We start from the raw sequence: 21,092 nt of genomic DNA, 5'->3' as shown, positions 1-21,092 counted from the left end.
TTTTTGCTCACTGTTCTTGTGATCATTTTGACCCCACGGGGTGAGATCTTACGTGGAGCCCCAGATCGAGGGAGATTATCAGTGGTCTTGTATGTCTTCCATTTCCTAATAATTGCTTCCACAGTTGATTTCTTCAAACCAAGCTGCTTACCTATTGCAGATTCAGTCTTCCCAGCCTGGTGTAGGTCTACAATTTTGTTTCTGGTGTCCTTTGACAGCTCTTTGGTCTTGGCCATAGTGGAGTTTGGAGTGTGACTGTTTGAGGTTGTGGACAGGTGTCTTTTATACTGATAACAAGTTCAAACAGGTGCCATTAATACAGGTAACGAGTGGAGGACAGAGGAGCCTCTTAAAAAAGAAGTTACAGGTCTGTGAGAGCCAGAAATCTTGCTTGTTTGTAGGTGACCAAATACTTATTTTCCACCATAATTTGCAAATAAATTCATTAAAAATCCTACAATGTGATTTTCTGGATCTTTTTTCTAATTTTGTCTGTCATAGTTGAAGTGTACCTATGATGAAAATTACAGGCCTCTCTCATCTTTTTAAGTTGGAGAACCTGCACAATTGGTGGCTGACTTAATACTTTTTTTGCCCCACTGTAACTAACAACTAAAGGGGAAACCAATATGGACTTTTTGCCTTAGATGAATAGGGGAAAATGATATACGCTGACAAGTCAAATTTTGGCACCTGTATATTAGCTACCTAGCTATGCATTACCTACCACTAAATGAATGTGCGTGTCATTGGAAGCTAACCCTGAAGATGTCAAGTCCTGTTCATGCTGTCATTATGGTGGCTAGGTGTAGTAGTGCGACCGATTCATTTGATAAGGCATTTGTACCCATAAAAAAGCCACACAACACAGGAGTATACAAAGTATATAACCAAGTGTATTTCCCCTCTGTCAATGTACTGTACACATATTAAGATTCATTTCACAGGAACACTTTACAATATCATTGAGTGAGGACAGGAATATACTCTGGAGCAGTGTTAAATGGCACTTCATAAAAGAATAAGAGGAAATCCCAGAAATGGAAAATATCAACATAATACAACGGAGAGAATGTCAACACGACAGACAAAGAGAGACCTTTTTCAATGTACATGAAATGAAGAACCAAGAAAAACCAAAGTACACATCATCCTTTGTGTTTTCTCTTGAAACGTTTACATACAATCACTAACCAGTCCTTAACGGAAATGTTATGCCATTCAACATTGAAAAAGAAAATGCTGAATATGGGTTTCTGTAGTCAGACAATGTTGTCTCATCATAGACAAATCTGTATCTGATTATAAAAGGCAACATAAACAACTGAACTCCTTATTTTGTTAAAGAGGAATGCTAACAAGAGAAACACCGAAATATCTGAGAAATAGCTATACAATTCACAAACCTTCAATAATGTGTCTCACAGAATAGTATTTTATTCATGGATATAAAAACCAGAATAATTGTTCAGTTTGCTTTCTAAGGAAACACTTGTTTATCTCTCAAAGATATGTTTCTACTGTTTGTGCCTTTCCAGTTGTTGTGTCAATATTGAAGAAGGAAGGGAAAGCCAGCCTCTTGACACAAGGTTGGGCATCTCCCCCTCCCCAGGAACCACTAGAAAAAGTTCTTCAAAAGTGAATCTGTGTCCTGAAGCTCCCTTTCATATTCACTCTCTACTTCTCCTCATGGGGGATCTGGCTGGAGTGTTGACAGTGGTAACCGTGGAGACAGAACATCTCTCACATGAAGTGTATTTTTCATGCCTGTTAGTCTATGTACTCCAGAGAACAGACGAGCAAAGCTTTTTCAATCCCAAGACGTCTTTACATACAAAAATGTTTACAGAGCAATGTCTTTGCTACAGTAGCATTTTGAGGAACTTCCTCCTGGATGGAATGGCACACTGTAGATCTCTGTAGATCTCTCCTCACACAGAGATGAGAGAATCTGGCTCATCTCATTCATCCAGATAGAGGGGTTGTTGGCTAAATTAAGCGGTGAATTGTATATTACTTTTGAAAACCTGTATTTCCATGTGGAAAGAAATACATAATTATGCTTAAAACATAGTTCAATGATATTCAACCATCAACATTTCACCATGGACAACCAGAGAGATAGACTGAGTGGAAAGTTGTTAACACGGGATAACACAAAATGGGGTAGACTAGTCTGCTGAGAAGGTGGGTCACTCAGTCTCCAAGTATGGGTATGGCTTTTGTTTATTCTAGTAAACGCTATTGGGTTGCTCTGTTGTTATTTACCATAATGACCAATCGGTACACACCGATACCTCTGACGTTATTAGAAGACAGAGAGACTTGAGATTCTTGAGAACTGACATTCATGCAAATCTGTTTCTATAGTACAATGGTCTCAGCTTAGTTTTCACTGTGAACCATAACCATACAGTTGATAGGTGGGGTGCTATATACAAAGACAGCAAATGGATAGGCTTCTAATCCAGTATGAAATTGTATGTTAACCAATACAGTACTTGGTATGTGATAGAAATGAAAAATATATAATCTACCTGGAACTGTGAAAATACTGGTGGCAAGTTGTTTTTTTTGTTCGTTTTTGAAGCACAAATGTAACAATTACCCCCTAAACTTTGAATGTTTATCTAGTGGATAATGTGGAATTTTAATTGGGAGAACCTCCTTTCCATGATTTTCCTCTAGCCTATCTCTCTCTTGCTCTCCTTCTCTCTTCTTCCCTCTCTCAGACGTAATACTCTTTTTGTTTGTTCTTGTTGCCCTTGGTGACAGCCTTGGCTACTGTAGCCGTTATACTTGGTGTCTTCTCTAGCTTGACCATGGCCCCGTTGCCCTCAGCAACTGGGTTGTTGATGAAGCTGTGTCCTTGGTCCGTCCGGTAGGAGCTCTCGTCACGGTTGCGGTACTTGTACATGGCGTAGAGGAGGATGAGAATGCAGAGGGCAGCAGCTGCCACAATGCCAACCACCATCCCTGTGGTGCTACTGGACTCCCCGATCCTATCCACAAGGCCGGGATATATGATCTTCTCACCAGGGGCTGTAGGGTCGGCTGTGGGCACATGGGGGAAATTGGGGGGGTAAGTTAGTCCTGGTGTATTCCGAGATGATGGAGGGACGGGGGGCAGAAGCACCTGGTCACGGGTGTTCATTTTGCCCGCGGGGATGTGGAGCTGGTCAGGGTTGGTGGTGGGAGCGGAAAGAGGGGGGCGGGGATTATGGGGTTTCTGGGCCCGGCCCTCACCAGCGGCGGGGGGAGGAGGAGGCAGGACTGTCCTGTCAGTGACCAGGGGGGAGTTTTTGTAAAAGTCCTCGTCATCTGATTCCGTCAACTCCCCCGAACCAAAGGCTGAGACCTCCACAGGGTCACCGCAGTCCTCCTGGTCCGAGGGGCAGGGAGGGTGAGGGTTGGACAGCATCAGGGACTCTTTGGTGGTCTCAAGTGGGGACAGGGAGGTGGGAGGAGGGGGGAAAGCAGGGTGACGGGTGGCGATGGATGGGGGCTCAAGGGAATCCACTGTTATTATAGGCAACACTAATTCACCTCCTAGAAAAGAAACAGAGGAGATAGGAGGAGCACACATTAGAGGAGCATAACGAGACCCCAGACACCACTAATGAACAATTGTGCTCCTTATATTACAAACACAATGCGTGTTTAGAATGTTCCAAATAATCTAATATTGCGCCCTGTAGGAAGAAGACAATTAATATGGAAGATATTTAATTATACAGTATTATCATCAATATGGATTTGCTTGGTTCATATTTCTGGACTTCTCTTTATCAAAAAATACATCAAATCACTTACGCACGTCAACATATTGCCCCAAGATTTTTGCATGAAGAGAAAAAAAATGTAAAAAGCTGATATATATACTGAACAGAAATATTAACGCAACATGCAACAATTTCAAAGATTTTACTGAGTTACAGTTCATATAAGGAAATCAGTCAACTGAAATAAATTCATTAGGCCCTAATCTATGGATTTCACATGAATGTGCAAGGACGCAGCCAGGGATGGGCCTGGCTCCCAAGTGGGTGGGCCTATGCCGTCCCAGGCCTCCAAGTGGGTGGGCCTATGCCCACCCAGGTCTACCCCTGGCTGCGCCCTTGCCCAGTTATGCGAAATCCATAGATTAGGGCCTAATGAATTCATTTCAATTAACTGATTTCTTTATATGAACAGCCAAACAGAATTCGTTTTATTTGCAGTTTTAGGCAGTTGTTTCCATGTGAGTGACAACATTTGTTAGAGTACTAAGGTTGAACATCTTTCATGTTTGTAAACCCACATCAAGCCTTTCTTGTAAGTATTTAACCTCTCATAGCAGGAGTTTCAGTTTTAATATAACCAATAACAAAGGCACTTCATGTATTAGGGAACAAAGCTGTAAAAATATATATATATATATATATATATATATAATATAAATATATATATATATATTATATTTAAAAATATATATATTATATTATTATTATTATATATATATTATATATTATATTATATATATATATATATATATACTGAACAAAAATATTACCACAACATGCAACAATTTCAAAGATTTTACTGAGTTACAGTTCATATAAGGAAATCAGTCAATTGAAATAAATAAATTAGGCCCTAATTCACCTAACTCTACTGACAGTGTTGTTAGTAAAGGGAGTGTCAGGGAGGGGCAAGAGGAGACGTGGAGAGAGAGGGATCATGACCATGTCCGTTTATCTGGATAATCTGTGACATCCTACAGGACATCCTACAGAACATCCTATAGGACATCCTACAGAACATCCTACAGAACATCCTACAGAACATCCTACAGGACATCCTACAGGACATCCTACAGAACATCCTACAGAACATCCTACAGAACATCCTACAGGACATCCTGCCAGAACAAACTGGGGACAATTAAGGCTGACCGGTCTGTCATGATCTAACGTCGCTTCTGAAATACTTGAAACATTTTCATGAAAACAAGAATGCCTGTTATTACAAATTGAAGTAAGAAAAAACAACCCTTTCTGCATTTGGAACCTGTAATACATTTCATGAGTAACCCTAGTAGAGACATATGGAGCCAGAGGCAGTGTCGTAGCAGAATCAGAATTAGTTAGGTAACATTGATAAATGTTTTATCTACTTTCATAAATATGCTTATGTGGGAAAAGTCACTTGGGGCCCAGAGAGGGGAGAGGTCAGGATTGTCATTTATCTGTCTGGTAATATGCAGAATATCAGAAAGGGAGAAGTCAGAATTGAACAGTGTCTTCCAATGTATCAGGTAAACCATGTGAAGGGCTCCACAACGTCTGTGTGCCAGTCAATCCCCTCTGTGAGTATATCCAGGAGGGAGTGTATTTGAGATGGGAGTATCTAGAATTTACAATTGATATATGCCATTGGATGAGGTAATGTTTTGGTACTAAGAAGTACCAGGAACGAGATTACAATCTCGGTTTAGGAGACCAAACTGAACAATCATTTATAGCTAATGCTATCTGGCTATGGGATACTCCTCTTTCAAGTAAAAGGCACTTTGTGAAGTTCCTAAGATCTGTGGTTTGTCATTGTGAGTTGAGAGGGGTGGATCTTTGCTATAAAATATCTCTGTAAGCACTCTCAGAGAATTCATTTAAAGACACTGAATTGATCTGAGAGTCACAGGGCTATGGTGAAGCTCATTTAATTAAAATATTATGTTTATTTATAACTCTGACTGGTGTGTGGTTTGTAACTCTCCTTATTTAGTAATACAGGAAATTAACACGACATTTGGGGGCGGGGATGGGATGTGAATCTTCACTCGGTGACCGCTCCTGACGACCTAGGTAAATCGTGCACGAGGGATCCCTCAAACTTGGGATCTCAGGGAAACCACACTTTGGGAACGAAGCAGATGGACCCACCTTTGATCTGAGAGGCAGCGAGCCGAGTGGATACCACATCTCAAACTGAGTTTTTTTTTAAAGAAGGAGGTGAGCGAACCACACACACTTGAAGTCGAGTTTTTAAATATGCCTCTTATACTCTGAGTGTGTATTTCTTTTGTGAAGGGGGCATCTTGGAGGCGTAAACAGGGCCGAGTCAGAGGTGAGTAATCTGAGAGTTTGCGGACTCAAAGAATACTCTGCTCTTGGTCGGTTGCGGGCGACTTAGAGCCGTCCCGTCACTGAATTGATCACAGTGGGGATTGGTGCAGTCTGTGGGGGTGAGGGGCCAGGGTGACTATGTGTTTTGCGTGAAACACGGTACTTGGTGAAGCCCTATTGAAAGAAGGACCTCATTCTGAAGGTGTCTGTGTGACTGTCTAAGTGACTCTCAGAGGTGGTGAATTCCAATTATTTTAAATGTGCTAGCCAGGTATGCCCTGGCTTACTCTGTGTGAGTATTTTGTTATGGGATCACTACGTAATATTTGTAGGAGCGTTCTGTGTGAGCGGGGTAGGTTGACTCTGTGTGGGTAACCTTTTCATTATGTTCTGATGTTCTGTGTGAACATCTGACCATTTCTGTGTGAACATCTGACCAATCCTGTGTGGGTGATCCTTAAAGTTCTGTGTGAGTACCTAAGATTTTCTTACGTTTTATATGGGTTCTGTGAATATTTGAAAATATGATAAATTGGATGTGTGTATAATCAATTACTAGAGATTTGATAAAGTGATGCTGAGAATATAATTAGATACAATTTAAATCACCCATTCGTAGACGTACGTAGGTTTTGAGTTGGTATCTTTAATGGATAATTTGATAAAGAGCACTATTAAACTAGTCTACAAAATCTGGGAAATTGAGCTCTAGAAACTGATTAGAGTGTGTCCACTTTTGGTTATTTTACCCTAACGATGGAACTATAAAACGCTTATTGGATTATCTCCGTCTGGGTACAACATTTGAAATAAAACTGCCCTTAAGGTCTGAAAATGTTTATTTTTTTCTTCCCAGTATGAGAGGATTTATTGAATAAACTGTTTTCCATAAAGTTAGAGAGAATTAAGAGGGAATCTCGACGTAATTCATGTCATACAAAGCCTATGGTTTTCCATCAAACTAATTATCATTGCGTGATTAATGTGATCTAGTAAAGTAATTGAAATATGTTGCATGAGTAAACATAATCAAATTTTATTAAAAGGCGCAAGATCTGTTTCCTAGTCTATAAATGTCGATTTTAATCTTTGATTGCAAATCTATTCATTTGGCATGTGAGAATCATAGCCGAAGTAACGCTTGGACCTTTAAACTAGGGCTATTTTTCTGGGAATTGTCTCGATAGTGACGTGTCTTGATTTGACAAATACAGACAATTGTAAAGTGGGTTTATTTGCGGAGAGTCTTAGTCATTCACATAGCATTGGTGGTTTAATAGTCTCTAAGCTCGAGACCCGGGTTCGGTTCCCAGCCAATGCACTTACTAAACTCTTGAGTTTTTGATTGTAATTAAACAATTTGTATGTTTTGCCTGGAAAGATACGGTCGCTAGTGTTTGTATAAGATATAAACTGAACTTTTTAATAGCTTGTTTGGTTCAAATTGAGAGACTAATTTATTCTAAATAATAGCGAAGCGAATTTTGATGCAAGACGATGTCTGTTCACTAAATAACCTGCTGGAATAATGTATCAATAGAGGAGACAGTTACCTAAATTAAAGAAATTCTAAATAGTAGTGGAGAGATAAAGGCGATAGAGTGGTGCCCACCGAAATGTTTTTCATTCTTATGGATTGACTGACATATGTTATAATTTTGGCGCTGTGTGTGTTATTTTTTTAAAGTCTTGGACATTTCATAAGTGTAAAGAGCAAAGAGAAGAGGAAGTTATAAAGTTTGGTTTTAATCTTACGATTGAGGTAAGGAAAAACGTTGAAATGAGAGGGGTTATATATTTTTGACCACTGGAAAAAGAAATAGGATATGTTAAGCTGAAAGTGATTCAGGTGTGAGTAAGGAAACATTGTGATAATGTTTTCTGATGGTTATTGATTCTTGGTTTGATTGTTTAGTTAACACCAGTGAATTTGAGCAGGAAAGTTCATGTAGTCTAACATTATAATCTGTTTCCATTACGTGGAACAATGTCAGATCATTAAAGTTGATTGCAGTTTGAGTAGTTTTTATTTTTACAGGGACAGTGCATCATTAATCACAGTTGTGCGTGTCTAATGGCAGGGTATTCCAGACATGGGAAACTCTCACACTGAAAGCAGATTGACTAAAGGTACTTTTCTTTAAAGGAACTATACAGTCATTTCTTATGGCGGATCTTGTGGATCTGTTGCAATAAGGTTTGGGTTTTCTGTTCAATAAAAGTACTGAGTAGAGGGGGAGCCTGGACATTTAGAATCTTGAATACAAGATAGGCGTCAGTGTATTGCATAAGATTTTTTCCAACTCAGGAGCTTATGCTTTCTATAGCTATTGGGTTTCCTAACAAGTACTTTGAGAGCCTGTTTGCAGACAGACTGAATGGGTATTAATGTTGAAAAGCAAGCTTGGGCCAAACTAGTGAGGTAGTATGTGGGGGAGTATCATAGATTTTAATTATAGTTTTGTTACCTATAGTCAAAACAATTTCATATGTTTTGGGAAATTAGCGAGGTTGAATTTGGTTATTTGAGTTCCTTTTTTATTCGCTTTTTAAAAGAGAGGTTGGAATCAAGTAAGATGCCTTGATACTTAAAATCAGATACCACCGGGAGCTTTTCCTCTGATACATAGACATCTGTCTCAGGTGCATCAGTTGTTTTCTTTGTGACAAACATGCAGACTGTGTTTTTTTATTTAGATGCAAACATGAGTCTCTGAGTAAGTTTGTCATCTGAACCATTATAGTAGTGTGTTCTTGTGAAGTTTGTTGTTTGTTCTTTGCATGCATTTATCACTGTATCATCTGCATAAATTGGAACTTCAGACCCTGTAAAGACAGAAGGAAGATCGTTAATGTACGAGCGGAACAGTATTGACCTTTGGGGAATGGAAACATTGTGGATATGAGTGGAAAAAAGTTTGTTTTGATTTTGACGCTGATGAGACAGCGCCAACTTTTGAAAGATTTTAGATTTGTTAAAAAATCAGGATAGTTTTTACTAAATTTATATCAACAGGTTGAAATTATTATATTGCTGATTAAAGGGGTTATGGGTTTGTTTATTTGTTTACTGTTTATTGTTTATTTTAGGTGTTGATTTGACTTAATTAAACATCGTATTATCTGATGTGTTTGAGTAGGATTCTTTCTTCCGGGACAGATGGAAGTTATCTAAAGTATGTACGTTTTTGTGTGTTTTTACATTAAGGTTTGCAAACACACACACACACACAAAACATTTGTTGTGACTATTTGTTGGTGTTTTTAAAATACTAGCTTTGATTTGTTCCCCAAAAAATATTTTGGGTTTGGTGAGTGGTTAATTTGTTTTAGTCCAAAGTGTCTTAAAGGGGCACGCACGCACATGGAATGAGTTTTTATTTTCTGAGTTTTAATTAAACATGTGAATTCTTTTGATAAAGGAATGTTCTGGGAATCTGGGATACAAAATGTAGGAAATGTTTGACTATTTTTGTAATTTGTCTAATATAGTAAAAAACACTTATTTGAGAATTCATTTATAGACACTGAATTGATCTGAGAGTCACATGGCTATGGTGAAGCTCATTTAATTAATAGATTAAGTTTATGTATAACTCTGACTGGTGTGTGGTTTGTAACTCTCCTTATTTAGTAATACAGGAAATGTCCACGACAGCAGTGAATATGAAGATAAGTCATCCACACACACCAGGGTCAGAGCCTTCTATGAGATGGATATGAGCACTGCCTCTGCCAACCAGCTGTACATTGAAGGTCCCAGCTAGGTCGTTATTGAATTATGGTAACATTTGAGCATGGCATTTGGAAAGGAATTACTACATTTTTCTAGATTTGGATTTATTTCCATGTATTTGGGTACATCTTTCCATTCTAAATCAACTAATAATGGTTGATTAAATGACTTAATCATATTTATTATTTGTTTTTACCATTATGATAACATTGTACCACCAGTAGGAGTAGTAACACCAATCATGGTAACACCACTGATGGTAGCACCACTGATGGTAGCACCACTGATGGTAGCACCACTGATGGTAGCACCACTGATGGCAACGCCACTGATGGCAACACCACTGATGGCAGCACCACTGATGGTAGCACCACTGATGGTAGCACCACTGATGGTAGCACCACTGATGGTAGCACCACTGATGGCAACGCCACTGATGGCAACACCACTGATGGCAACACCACTGATGGCAGCACCACTGATGGTAGCACCACTGATGGTAGCACCACTGATGGTAGCACCACTGATGGTAGCACCACTGATGGCAACACCACTGATGGCAGCACCACTGATGGTAACACCACTGATGGTAGCACCACTGATGGTAACACCACTGATGGTAACACCACTGATGGTAGCACCACTGATGGTAACACCACTGATGGTAGCACCACTGATGGTAGCACCACTGATGGTAACACCACTGATGGTAGCACCACTGATGGTAGCACCACTGATGGTAACACCACTGATGGTAGCACCACTGATGGTAGCACCACTGATGGTAACACCACTGATGGTAACACCACTGATGGCAACACCAATTCTAGGTACATTTTCTGAAATGGAGGCCACACATGCTCAAATCTAAGGTCATCAAACCTTAAAGATTGACGAAACGGATATGATTTAAATTGACTAACCCCAAGTGACATTCAGGATTAAGACACCAAATTATCAATGGAATCCTGAAATGTATGACATAGACCCAATTTACCACTGCAATTCAAGAATGACCCAGCTGTTTCCCCCAGTTGTTTGTTTATTTTGTTTAGGGGAGTGGAAGGGTAGAAAGAGATTGTATCATCTTCAAATAAGATCCTTGCTAGCTAGTGGCAGTAATGAAATCTCGCCTAACAGCGAGTTCAGAGCAGAGTTAGTAGTTGAGGAAAAGACTAGCGATGAGAACAGACAAAATAGCAAACTTAAAAGTAGCGATAATAAGGCTAGCTAGATCAAGAACCATACGATGTATAAAACGAGCCTACTGGTCCCTAGTGTAGGAAGACACCCGGTAGAGTAGGGGAGCTCCTGCTTCCTCCCAGTCCCTCCTGGGCCTTGATATGACACTAAACCCCAGGCCAGGGCTGACAGACAGACTCACCTGTTCCAGGCTCACACTCCTCCAGATCCTCGTCATCACTGGGACACTCAGCAGACGCCACCAAGATGTCATCCGAGTTCTGAGACTGAGGAGAAGAGGACACAACGTTGGTGCCTTTTACCAGGATCTTTAAAACCCGTAGTTGTCAATGTCAGACAAGAATAAAACAATAATACAAAGGTGTTCCAAAAAAGGTGTTCCAAAAAAGGTGTTCCAAAAAAGGTGTTCCAAAAAAAAATGAGCTTGAAGTGAAACTTCATTATTTGAGAATTCTAAAACAGCTAGTCTGGAGTATTGCAGCCATTGCTGTTTCCACCAGATCAGTAGTATAATAAAAATCCATTATAGGCATGGATTCAATTTCACAGGGTTAGATCCATGATACAATGACTGTGCCTAAATGTATGCATTCAACAATATCCTGGACTACAGAAGCTATATAAATATCACATAGTTTGACCAGATTACATTAATGCATCACTTGGTCCTCACATGTCAAGGCACAGCCAACTCATGATAAATCATATCCACACAGGTTGGGAATGAGACACAGCTATTTGACAGCTCTCACATACAGTACATTATTCATTGGCCTGCCCGGAGCGCTTTTCAAAGAATGTAGTTACTACAAGCAACCACTAGGTGTAGCCAAACCCTAAAGCTGTCTGGCATTATGACCTTCAGAAAGATCAATGAAATTCAACCGGGGCTTGAGAAATCTAGTCTATGTAAATCTATGCTAATGATCTCGATTTACATAGACAGGGAAGTAAGCAGTTAGGCCATGATTGACATCAATGTTTCTCCTTCATTATCATATGGACAGGGCTATTACCAACTTATTCAGCTGGAGGAAGGAGCCTTTAGCCTGGCGCACCATATCAATGTATTTACAGACAGACACATGGAATGTGTCCGGAACTAGACATGCTTGCTGGGCCATAGCTATTACAGAGTACAATCATCCAGCAAATGTGCTTTTAAGACATTTGGGGCCATAGTTAGTGTTTTAAAGGGTTTCAACACTGTGTTTTGTTCTCAATAAACCTTCAGTAACTGTGATGAAAACAAATTGGTTTGCCGTTTGAAACGGTAGGACGATTAAAGAGTTGTCTTGTTTGGCACTTGTGTCTTGCTCTCTAATCCACACAGCACCGTTGCGGCATTTTGAGTCTCTATCTAAAATATGCTGTTGTGCTGTTATTAGATCTGCCTGACTGCATTCATAAAGCAATTAGTACCTCCTCCCTGTGTTTGTATATGCAACGGCGGTAGTTTCATAAGACATGTTTATTGTTTATGGTGGCATTGGAGGTTTTATTAACTTGGTTTGTTTTGGAAATGTATGACATGACACCATAACTTATGTTCAGCCCGGAGACAAATCACATTAAAAGGAAAACCACTACCTGAGAAATAAATACAGCATTGCATATTCCACCACTGTCGTCTAATGGTACAGAGGCAGTTGGCCGTGTTGTTCTGTAACATGCCCATAGGAGTCCTGCTGTCTTAACCCTACGGAGGACAGGATGGAGGATACATTCTAACCACAACAGAGGGGAGAGGATTGCCAAGTGATTACACATGTGTTTGTCTCTCCTATTCAGAGTGTTAGAGAAAAACATGATGAACAGTCATTTCCTACTTTTAATATATTTTAGACTTGTACTGTTTAATATTTTGATAACCTCTCTTTCCATGTGACTGATGTTGATTTAAATATTCAGATAGCTCATGAACGTAACTTATGTTTTCATGTGTTGAGAGGGCAAGCGTGGTAGTTAGCCTCATTCTGATGGGAGCCTAATAACAGTCTCTCTGTAAAACCTCTCTTGGTCTCCCTAGGGCTATTTACATTTGGCAAGACTGGATTAAAGCTACTTAAAGGTTCTACGTGGGGTTGAATTTAGGTTCATCAACATTCATGCAAATGACTACCGGATCGCTGGATATGGAAATAGGCAGTTTAGTCGTGATTGGCATAAATTGTTATTGAGCGTGACCTTCCTTCATCTCTTGATGAACAAAGTCGAAGGCTGAGCATATAAGGTTTATTCCAAGGAATGGGGGAACAGAGGATGGTGGTCTCTTGACAATTTACACTGAACGTGGTAAATTGTCAATCTATGTGGATCTATGTGCCCAGGGGCGGACTAATAATAGTCAGTGTAGAAAAATATTGTAGCTTTATCTGCTAAAATCCCTGTAAATCTAGCTTTTTGGGGATTTAAAAAAGAAAGAAAGAGAGCATCACATCTCTGAGGGAGTTGACTTCCACAGGGTCTGCTAGTTGTGTAACTGCTGTGCACTGTTACCACGATATTTAAAGGCACAATACAAACAGACAAATGGAAATGAATGCATTTCCCCATCAGAGAGAGTAACCATTATTTCACCTTGGAATGAGAGTTTAACAAACCAGCAATTGGAAAAACACGTTCAATAGAGAGCTGACTTATGTTCAAAAACATGTCTAGGTCCAGTGCTTTTTCTGTGTTCCCTTATTGAAAATCTCTTGGTTTTAATGAGTAATTACTGCCTCTTATTGGCAGAGGCAAGCAGCATGGTTATGTGGAAAATGTGCAAGGGAATTGAGAGACATGGAGATTGTTCCTGTGAAAGTGTTCTTGGAGGGTCATTTTTGTACTGCTCTCTGATTTGTCTGCCTGTTGAGCTTTTATGTAGATGGAGCGTCTGTCTCATGCAGCCAACCTCCTGGGAAAGGACACACAGTTTGTCTGTCTATCTGTCTGGTGGAGTATCTTCACAGAACTCTCCCATCTAAACGGTTACTTATGCTGTCGACCTAATGTTTATCCCTCAAACTAGCTCCACCCACAGTCCTGTCAGAATCCCCTCTAGCATTAGGAGAATACCGTACAGTTCCAATGTTAAAGCCAGGATTACTGAATGGGGGACTGTTAACATACTGATAAAATGGCTAGTCTGAGTCATTAGCCATCATTACATCACCTCTTGCACCATTGGTCACTAATAATGTTCAACATGGCCCTAGTACCCTGCCCTGCTCACAAGCTCCCACTCGGCCCTCCCTCTGACCTGGGAGATGCTCTCCCTCATGCTGGGGGAGCGTTGCCTGCGGGTGGTGGTGGTGGCCATGGTGGTGGTGGTCTCCATGATGGTGGTGGACATGTCGGAGACAGCCAGTGGGGTGGTGGAGGTGGTCTCAGTGGTCAGCACTGACAGTGAGTCTCCCACCAGCCTCAGGTTCCCCTCAGCCTGGACACTGGGGTCACTCTCTGCCGCCAGCTTAAGCACCTGCAGGCCGTTATAGTAGAGACCAGAGATCTGGCCCTGGAACGGCCGGCCCTTATCCTGACCCCCGATCTTTATCGCTGCTTGGCTGTTGAAGATGGTCAGCTGTCGTCCTATAGTGTGGTAAAGGAAGAGGAGAAAGAGAGATAGAGAAAGAAGAGATAGAAGTGGAGAGAGAGAGACAGACACAAACAGGCATACATCCAATTACATTTAAGCAATAAGGCCCGAGGGGGTGTAGTATATGGCCAATATACCACAGCTAAGGGCTGTTCTTATGCACGACGCAACGCGGTGTGCCTGGATACAGCCCTTAGTCATGGTATATTGGCCATATACTGTACCACAAACCCCCGAGGTGCCTTATTGCTACTATAAACTGGTTACCAATGTGATTAGAGCAGTAAAAATAAATGTTTTGTCATACCCATGGTATATGGTCTGATATACCACGGCTGTCAGCCAATCAGCATTCAGGGTGTGAACCACCCAGTTTATAATATGAGTTATACCGTGCTAAAGATTCAGAAGGGCCTTAGTAAAATGTTGTGAGGGGCATGTTAACACCTTGTCTGGAATGTTAAATTCAATCAAAGTGGTCTGGTTTGTATTTTGCATATTTCTAATCAGTCGTCTTATTGGCACAGAGCTAAGGGCCCAATATGCTCTGAGGGTAAGCTGTGGTTAGTTTGAATGTTAAATTGGTACATCAACTGGTTAGTGTTTAAAAACAGAGTTCGTGACTTGGCTTGATCCTGGTCATAGGGTCAACAAAGGGTATTTTCAAATGGGTTAAGTCTTTGCAAGAGGGGAAGGTGGCACAATAGTGGGTATACTTTGAATTTAATTGAGCTATCAGTGTGTTCACAGAGAGTAATGGAGAGAAAGGAGAGTCATGGGAAAGTGTAAGCACATAACTTCCCTTCATAAAACACAGGAAGTCGTTTCTTTGAATTGATGGACAACTAGGGACTGGGCATTTCCCCTTCATCCTCTCGGTCAGAGGCTGGTGGACCAATCAGTGATGTTTCTCTGGAGCAGCACTGACAATAAGCACTGTTACTGTTAAATCATCACTCAGTGAGATCAGCATGTTGAGAGAGGGTCATGTAATGTGTGTCCTTATCAGGAGAATGCTGATTAACTACGTAGCTATGCAGTGTTGCACTGACAGTAATTTACCTGTCTGTCAGGGTCTCAGCCCCTTTGTCCCTGAACATGTCTGTGATATGGTTGCCAAGACGCAGGGAAATCATCTGGAGGTGTAGTAGGGAGAGTATAGTGGTGTTTAATGGGGTCACATTAGCGTGGGGCTTTTAGCATTGCCAATTATCCGCAGCGTGGACTATACATGAACCATCCAGTTTAGAGAATTTAGAGAGACCAGGATGTTAATTTAAATGGAAGGTTTACTGTGAGATACTGTAATACCTTGTTGTAAGAACCACCAGCATTACATGAAATGTTCCTTTACCAGCTAATTATTCCAGCTGTCTAGCAGGTTAGTTATCATTATCAGCAATGATGTTCGCATCACAAGAATAATAAACAGATAATAACAATGTAATAAAATCAGCAGCATCTAATTAAACACAGTAATTAGGAGAGACTTTGTTGGAGGGTTAGTCAGGGGTTATGTTTATTTAGTTAAATAGTTTTAAAATCTCTGAAGAGGTGCAGCATTCCCAGGGGATGGCAAAGGATACCTGGTAGATGTACTGTCTGTCTCCCATGATACTAGATGGCATTAGGTAAGTTATTCTAAATGGCTATCGGTTATATGGCTGAGATGGCTGTTTCCCATCATAGTCACAACCATCCACAGTCAATTTGAGTCCAGTCCCAAACGAACCCAACATGCTGGCATCTGTATCTCTATACTGTACACACAGTAGGTAACAGCATTTCATCCTTTGCTTGCCACCTTTGTCTCTTAGCACTGCACCTCTTACAGGGATTAGACAGAGGGATTTAAACTGGATTTAGAAACTGTTTAATGGATGAATTCATTTTTTGTTTACCTTTGTCGAGTAGCCACTCGTCAACTACCCGACCAAGTCGGTATGGGATTCTTTGTCTAGCAATAGCCAGGCGCTCATTATCAAAGTTCCCTTCAAAGAATTTGGAGAGACAGATTAGAGGTTAAAGTCTGGAAGTTGAAAGATCACAAGGTTAGAGACAGGGCATCATTGCTAACACGTTTAGCAAGTTATCAATTTTAACCCAGCTTCAGGTTAAAAAAAACTGGTGCTTTACTTAGTGGTATTTATTAAAAGGGACAGCAACAAAGGGCAGACTAGTTAGAATGGTGTTTAGTTTTATTTCTAAACTTCTGAGCTGGTTCATTTAGTGGGGATTGGTGTATTTACGAACGTTTTAACCAAGCACCAGGGTTTAAATGCAAACAAAATGGAAGAACAGATATAACTGTACTTGGGAGAAATCAGCAAGGGAGAAACAACGCATGCAACATCAATTCACAATTTCACCTTTAGAACCATGAACACAGTTTAAGTAAATTGCAGGAAGATATTTTCTGGTTGTTATCATCTCAATGGAAGGGCATTACTATGGTGATTATTACTGTTAGGGGAAGTAGCCTAGCAGGGTTCCTTACTCTTGAAGAAAGTGATTCATGATAGCATAAAAATGTGATACACAGACATTACAATCAACTGCTAGTTACTCAGAAAAAATAAATATATACAGTACCAGTCAAAAGTTGACACACCTACTCATTCAAGGGTTTTTCTATATTTCAACCATTTTCTATGTTGTAGAATAATAGTGAAGACATCAAAACTATGAAATAACACATTATGGAATGATGTAGTAACCAAAAAAGTGTTAAACAAATCAAAATATATTTTATATTCTTCAAAGTAGCCACCCCTTGCCTTGATGACAGCTTTGCACACTCTTGGCATTCTCTCAACCAGCTTCATGAGGAATGCTTTTCCAACAGTCTTGAAGGAGTTCCCACATATGCTGAGCACTTGTTGGCTGCTTTTCCTTCACTCTGTGGTCCAATTCATCCCAAACTCAATTGTGTTGAGGTCGGGTGATTGTGGAGGCCAGGTCATCTGATTCCATCAATCTCCTTCTTGGTCAAAAATACCTTACACAACAATCTGAGGTGCAATCTGAGGTGCAGTTAACTCTAATGAACTAATCCTATGCAACAGAGGTAACTCTGGGTCTTCCTTTCCTGTGGCGGTCCTCATGAGAGCCAGTTTCATCATAGCGCTTGATGGTTGTTGAGAATGCACTTGTCCTGGTAATCTGTCTGGCTTTGCGACCTTGTGAATGTTAACCTGTTTAAAGGTCTTACTCACATCAGCTACGGAGAGTGTGAACACACAGCAGTCCGGAACAGCTGGTGCTCTCATGCATGGTTCAATCCTACGAAACAGTCATGTAGCTTATCACCTGCTTCATCTGACCACTTCCATATTGAGCGTGCCACTGGTACTACCTGTTTGAGTTTTTTTTCTTGTAAGCAGGAATCAGGAGGATAGAGTTACACTTACAGGTATATTTTCCAAATGGAGGGTGAGGAAGAGCTTTGTATGCATCTCTGTGTGTAGAGCAAAGGTGATCTAGAGTTTTTATTTACCTCTAGTTGTATAGGTGATATGCTGGCAGAAAGGAGGTAAAACAGATTTCAGTTTTCCTGCATTAATGTCTCCGGCCACTAGGAGCTCCGTCTCTGGGTGAGCATTTTCTTTTTTGCATACGGCCCTTTACAGCTCGTTGAGAGCGGTCTTTGTGCTAGCATCGGTTTCTGGTGGTAAATAGACAGCTACAAAATATATATATGAAAATTATCTTGGTAAATAGTATGGTTACAGCTTATCATTAGGTATTCTAACTCAGGCGAGCAGAATCTTGAGACTTCCTTAATATTTGAGATTGCTCACCAGTTGTGAGCCAACCCCTCCCTTGAGCTTCCCCGATGCCACCATTCTGTCCTGCTGATGTATAGAAAAACCAGCTAGATTTATATTTACCATGTCCTTGTTCAGCCATGACTCAGAGAACCATAGGATATTACAGTTCTTCAGATCACTTTGATAGGATAGTCGCGAACGGAGCTCATCCAGTTTTTTCTCCAGTGACTGCATGTTCGCCAATATAACTATTTATCCAATCTCCGACGTAGTCTTGTTAGGTATCCCGCAATGCTGAATAGAGCACAACAGTATGAGTCATAATACCCATTGCAAGATGGCGCCGACAAAGATGGTTGCCTTGCTTCGAGTCCTTAGGAAACTATGCAGTATTTTTTTTTAATGTATTATTTCTTACATTGTTACCCCAGGAAATATTAAGTCTTATTGCATACAGCCGGGAGGAACTATTGAATATAAGAGCGACGTCAACTTGACAACATTACGATCAGGAATACAACTTTCCCGAAGCAGATCCATTGTTCATACCACCATGCAGGACATTGGATCTAATCCCAGAGGCCAACCCAAAACAACATCGCCGCAAAAGAGGTAGACGGAGCGGCCTCCTGGTCAGTCTTCAAAGGAGTGCACACCGCCCACCACTTCCGAGTATTCTACTCGCCAATGTCCAGTCTCTAGACAACAAGGTGGATAAAATAATGTCAAGGGTTGCCTTCCAGAGAGACATCAGAGATTGTAACATTCTCTGTTTCACGGAAACATGGCTCTCTCGGGATATGTTGTTGGAGTCGGTATGCCACTGGGTTTCTTCATGCATCGCGCTGACAGAAATAAACACCTCTCTGGGAAGAAGAAGGGCGGGGGTGTATGCTTCATGATTAACGACTCATGGTATAACCATAACAACATACTGGAACTCAAGTCCTTCTGCTCACCCGACCTAGAATTCCTTACAATCAAATGCCGACTATATCATCTCCCAAGACAATTCTCGTCAGTTATCGTCACAGCTGTGTATATACCCCCTCAAGCAGATACCACAACTGCCCTCAAGGAACTTCACTGGACTCTATGTAAACTGGAAACCATATATCCTGAGGCTGCATTTATTGTAGCTGGGGATTTTAACAAAGCAAATTTGAGAACAAGGCTAAGCTAAATTCTATCAGCATATTGATTGCAGCACTCACGTGGGCAATACACTTGATCACTGCTACTCTAACTTCCGCGATGCATACAAAGTCCTCCCCCGCCCTCCCTTCGGCAAATCCGACCACGACGCCATCTTACTCCTACCATCTTATAGACAGAAACTTAAACAGGATGTACCAGTGACAAGAACCATTCAACGCTGGTCTGACAAATCGGAATCCACGCTTTAAGTTTGTTTTGATCACACAGACTGGGATATGTTTCGGTCAGCCTCAGAGAACAACATTGATCTATACGCTGACTTGTTGAGTGAGTTTATAAGGAAGTGCAATGGAGATGTTGTACCCAATTTGACTATTAAAACCTACCTTAACCTGTCTCCAAAGTGGAGTCGCAATTCAATGGCCCTGACAAATAAAATTGGATTTGATAATCTTGCTCTGATTTGTCATCCTGAGTGTCCCAGAGATAAAATGTAGCATAGGCTTTTTTGGTAAAATCCATTTTTATATTCAAATGTAGGATCTGGGTTCTACAGTTTGAACCTCTGCTGTCTTTAGATTAACACAAAAGTGTCAACTAGAGAATAAATGCAGGAGTTTGCAGGGATTTGTAGTTTTGCATGATGTCTAATTTGAAGCTACTAAGCATTTCCGAATCTGAGAGTAAATAGAGCCGAAGATATTGAAAAAAGTCACCTTCTCTGAGAGAGATATACATGGTTATCAAAACCACAGGCCTTATTTTAAGTGTTTCTAAAATACCCTATTGGAAAAATAAATGGTGGGAAAACTAGTTGTGTCACGCCCTGATCTGTTTCACCTGTCCTCGTGCTTGTCTCCACCCCTTCCAGGTGTCGCCCGTCTTCTCCACTTCTCCTCTGGGTATTTATACCTGTGTTTTCTGTCTGTCTGTGCCAGTTCGTCTCGTTTGTCAAGCTTACCAGCGGTTGTCCTGTCAGCTCATGTCTTTTCCCAGCCTTTCTTTTTCTCGTCTTCCTGGTTTTTGACCCTTGTCTGTCCTGACCCTGTACCCGCCCGCCTGACCTCACTGCCTGTCCCTGACCCTGCCTGCCGTCCTGTACCTTTGCTCCTACTCTGGATTACTGAACTCTGCCTGACCCTGATGCCTGCCGTCCTGTACCTTAGCTCCTACTCTGGATTATCGACCCCTGCCTACCTTGACCTGTCATTTGCCTGCCCCTGTTGTTACAATTTGAACAATGTTCCCTGTTTGACCGCTAGGTTTTTTTTGGTTGTTATATCACCTCCACTGTGGGGCTCTATAGCGTCCTCTCCACTTTCTTTGAGTGTTGGTGATTTTGGCCTGGTCTGTGATAATCAATATGTCTTTCGCCTCTGACTCATGGAAGTAGAAGTTTAGTGATAGCTGTTCTGATGTCCAGAAGCTCTTTATGGTCGTAGGAAACCATGGTGGAAACATTATGTACAAGAAAAGTTCAGATCAGCGCAAAAAAAATACACAAAATAGCACAATTATCCAGGAGCTAATAAAACGGCTGT

The 21,092-nt window shown here is 40.9% G+C and overlaps 1 protein-coding gene across 3 annotated transcripts in view; it reads right to left on the bottom strand.

Annotated features, from left to right (window-relative positions):
- Positions 1-2,367: 2,367 nt before the first annotated feature.
- Positions 2,368-21,092, bottom strand: part of LOC139388292 (neurexin 2a) — a 284,104-nt gene continuing 265,379 nt past the window's right edge. The window contains exons 17-20 of one of the 3 annotated variants that reach the window (XM_071134879.1): positions 16,525-16,614; positions 14,288-14,616; positions 11,225-11,309; positions 2,368-3,549 (exon numbers count right to left, since the gene is read on the bottom strand). In XM_071134879.1, the coding sequence (XP_070990980.1) occupies positions 2,729-3,549; positions 11,225-11,309; positions 14,288-14,616; positions 16,525-16,614 (1,325 nt within the window). In that variant the 3' untranslated portion in view covers positions 2,368-2,728. Of the gene's footprint in view, positions 3,550-11,211; positions 11,318-14,287; positions 14,617-16,524; positions 16,615-21,092 lie in introns of all 3 variants that reach the window. The other 2 variants (XM_071134880.1, XM_071134881.1) reach the window with 2 other exon arrangements.

The sequence above is a fragment of the Oncorhynchus clarkii genome, chromosome 29 (assembly GCF_045791955.1).
Source record: "Oncorhynchus clarkii lewisi isolate Uvic-CL-2024 chromosome 29, UVic_Ocla_1.0, whole genome shotgun sequence".
Classification (NCBI taxonomy): Eukaryota; Metazoa; Chordata; class Actinopteri; order Salmoniformes; family Salmonidae; genus Oncorhynchus; species Oncorhynchus clarkii.
Note: the sequence above shows the minus strand (reverse complement) of the source record. Positions and strands in the feature narration are given on the sequence as shown.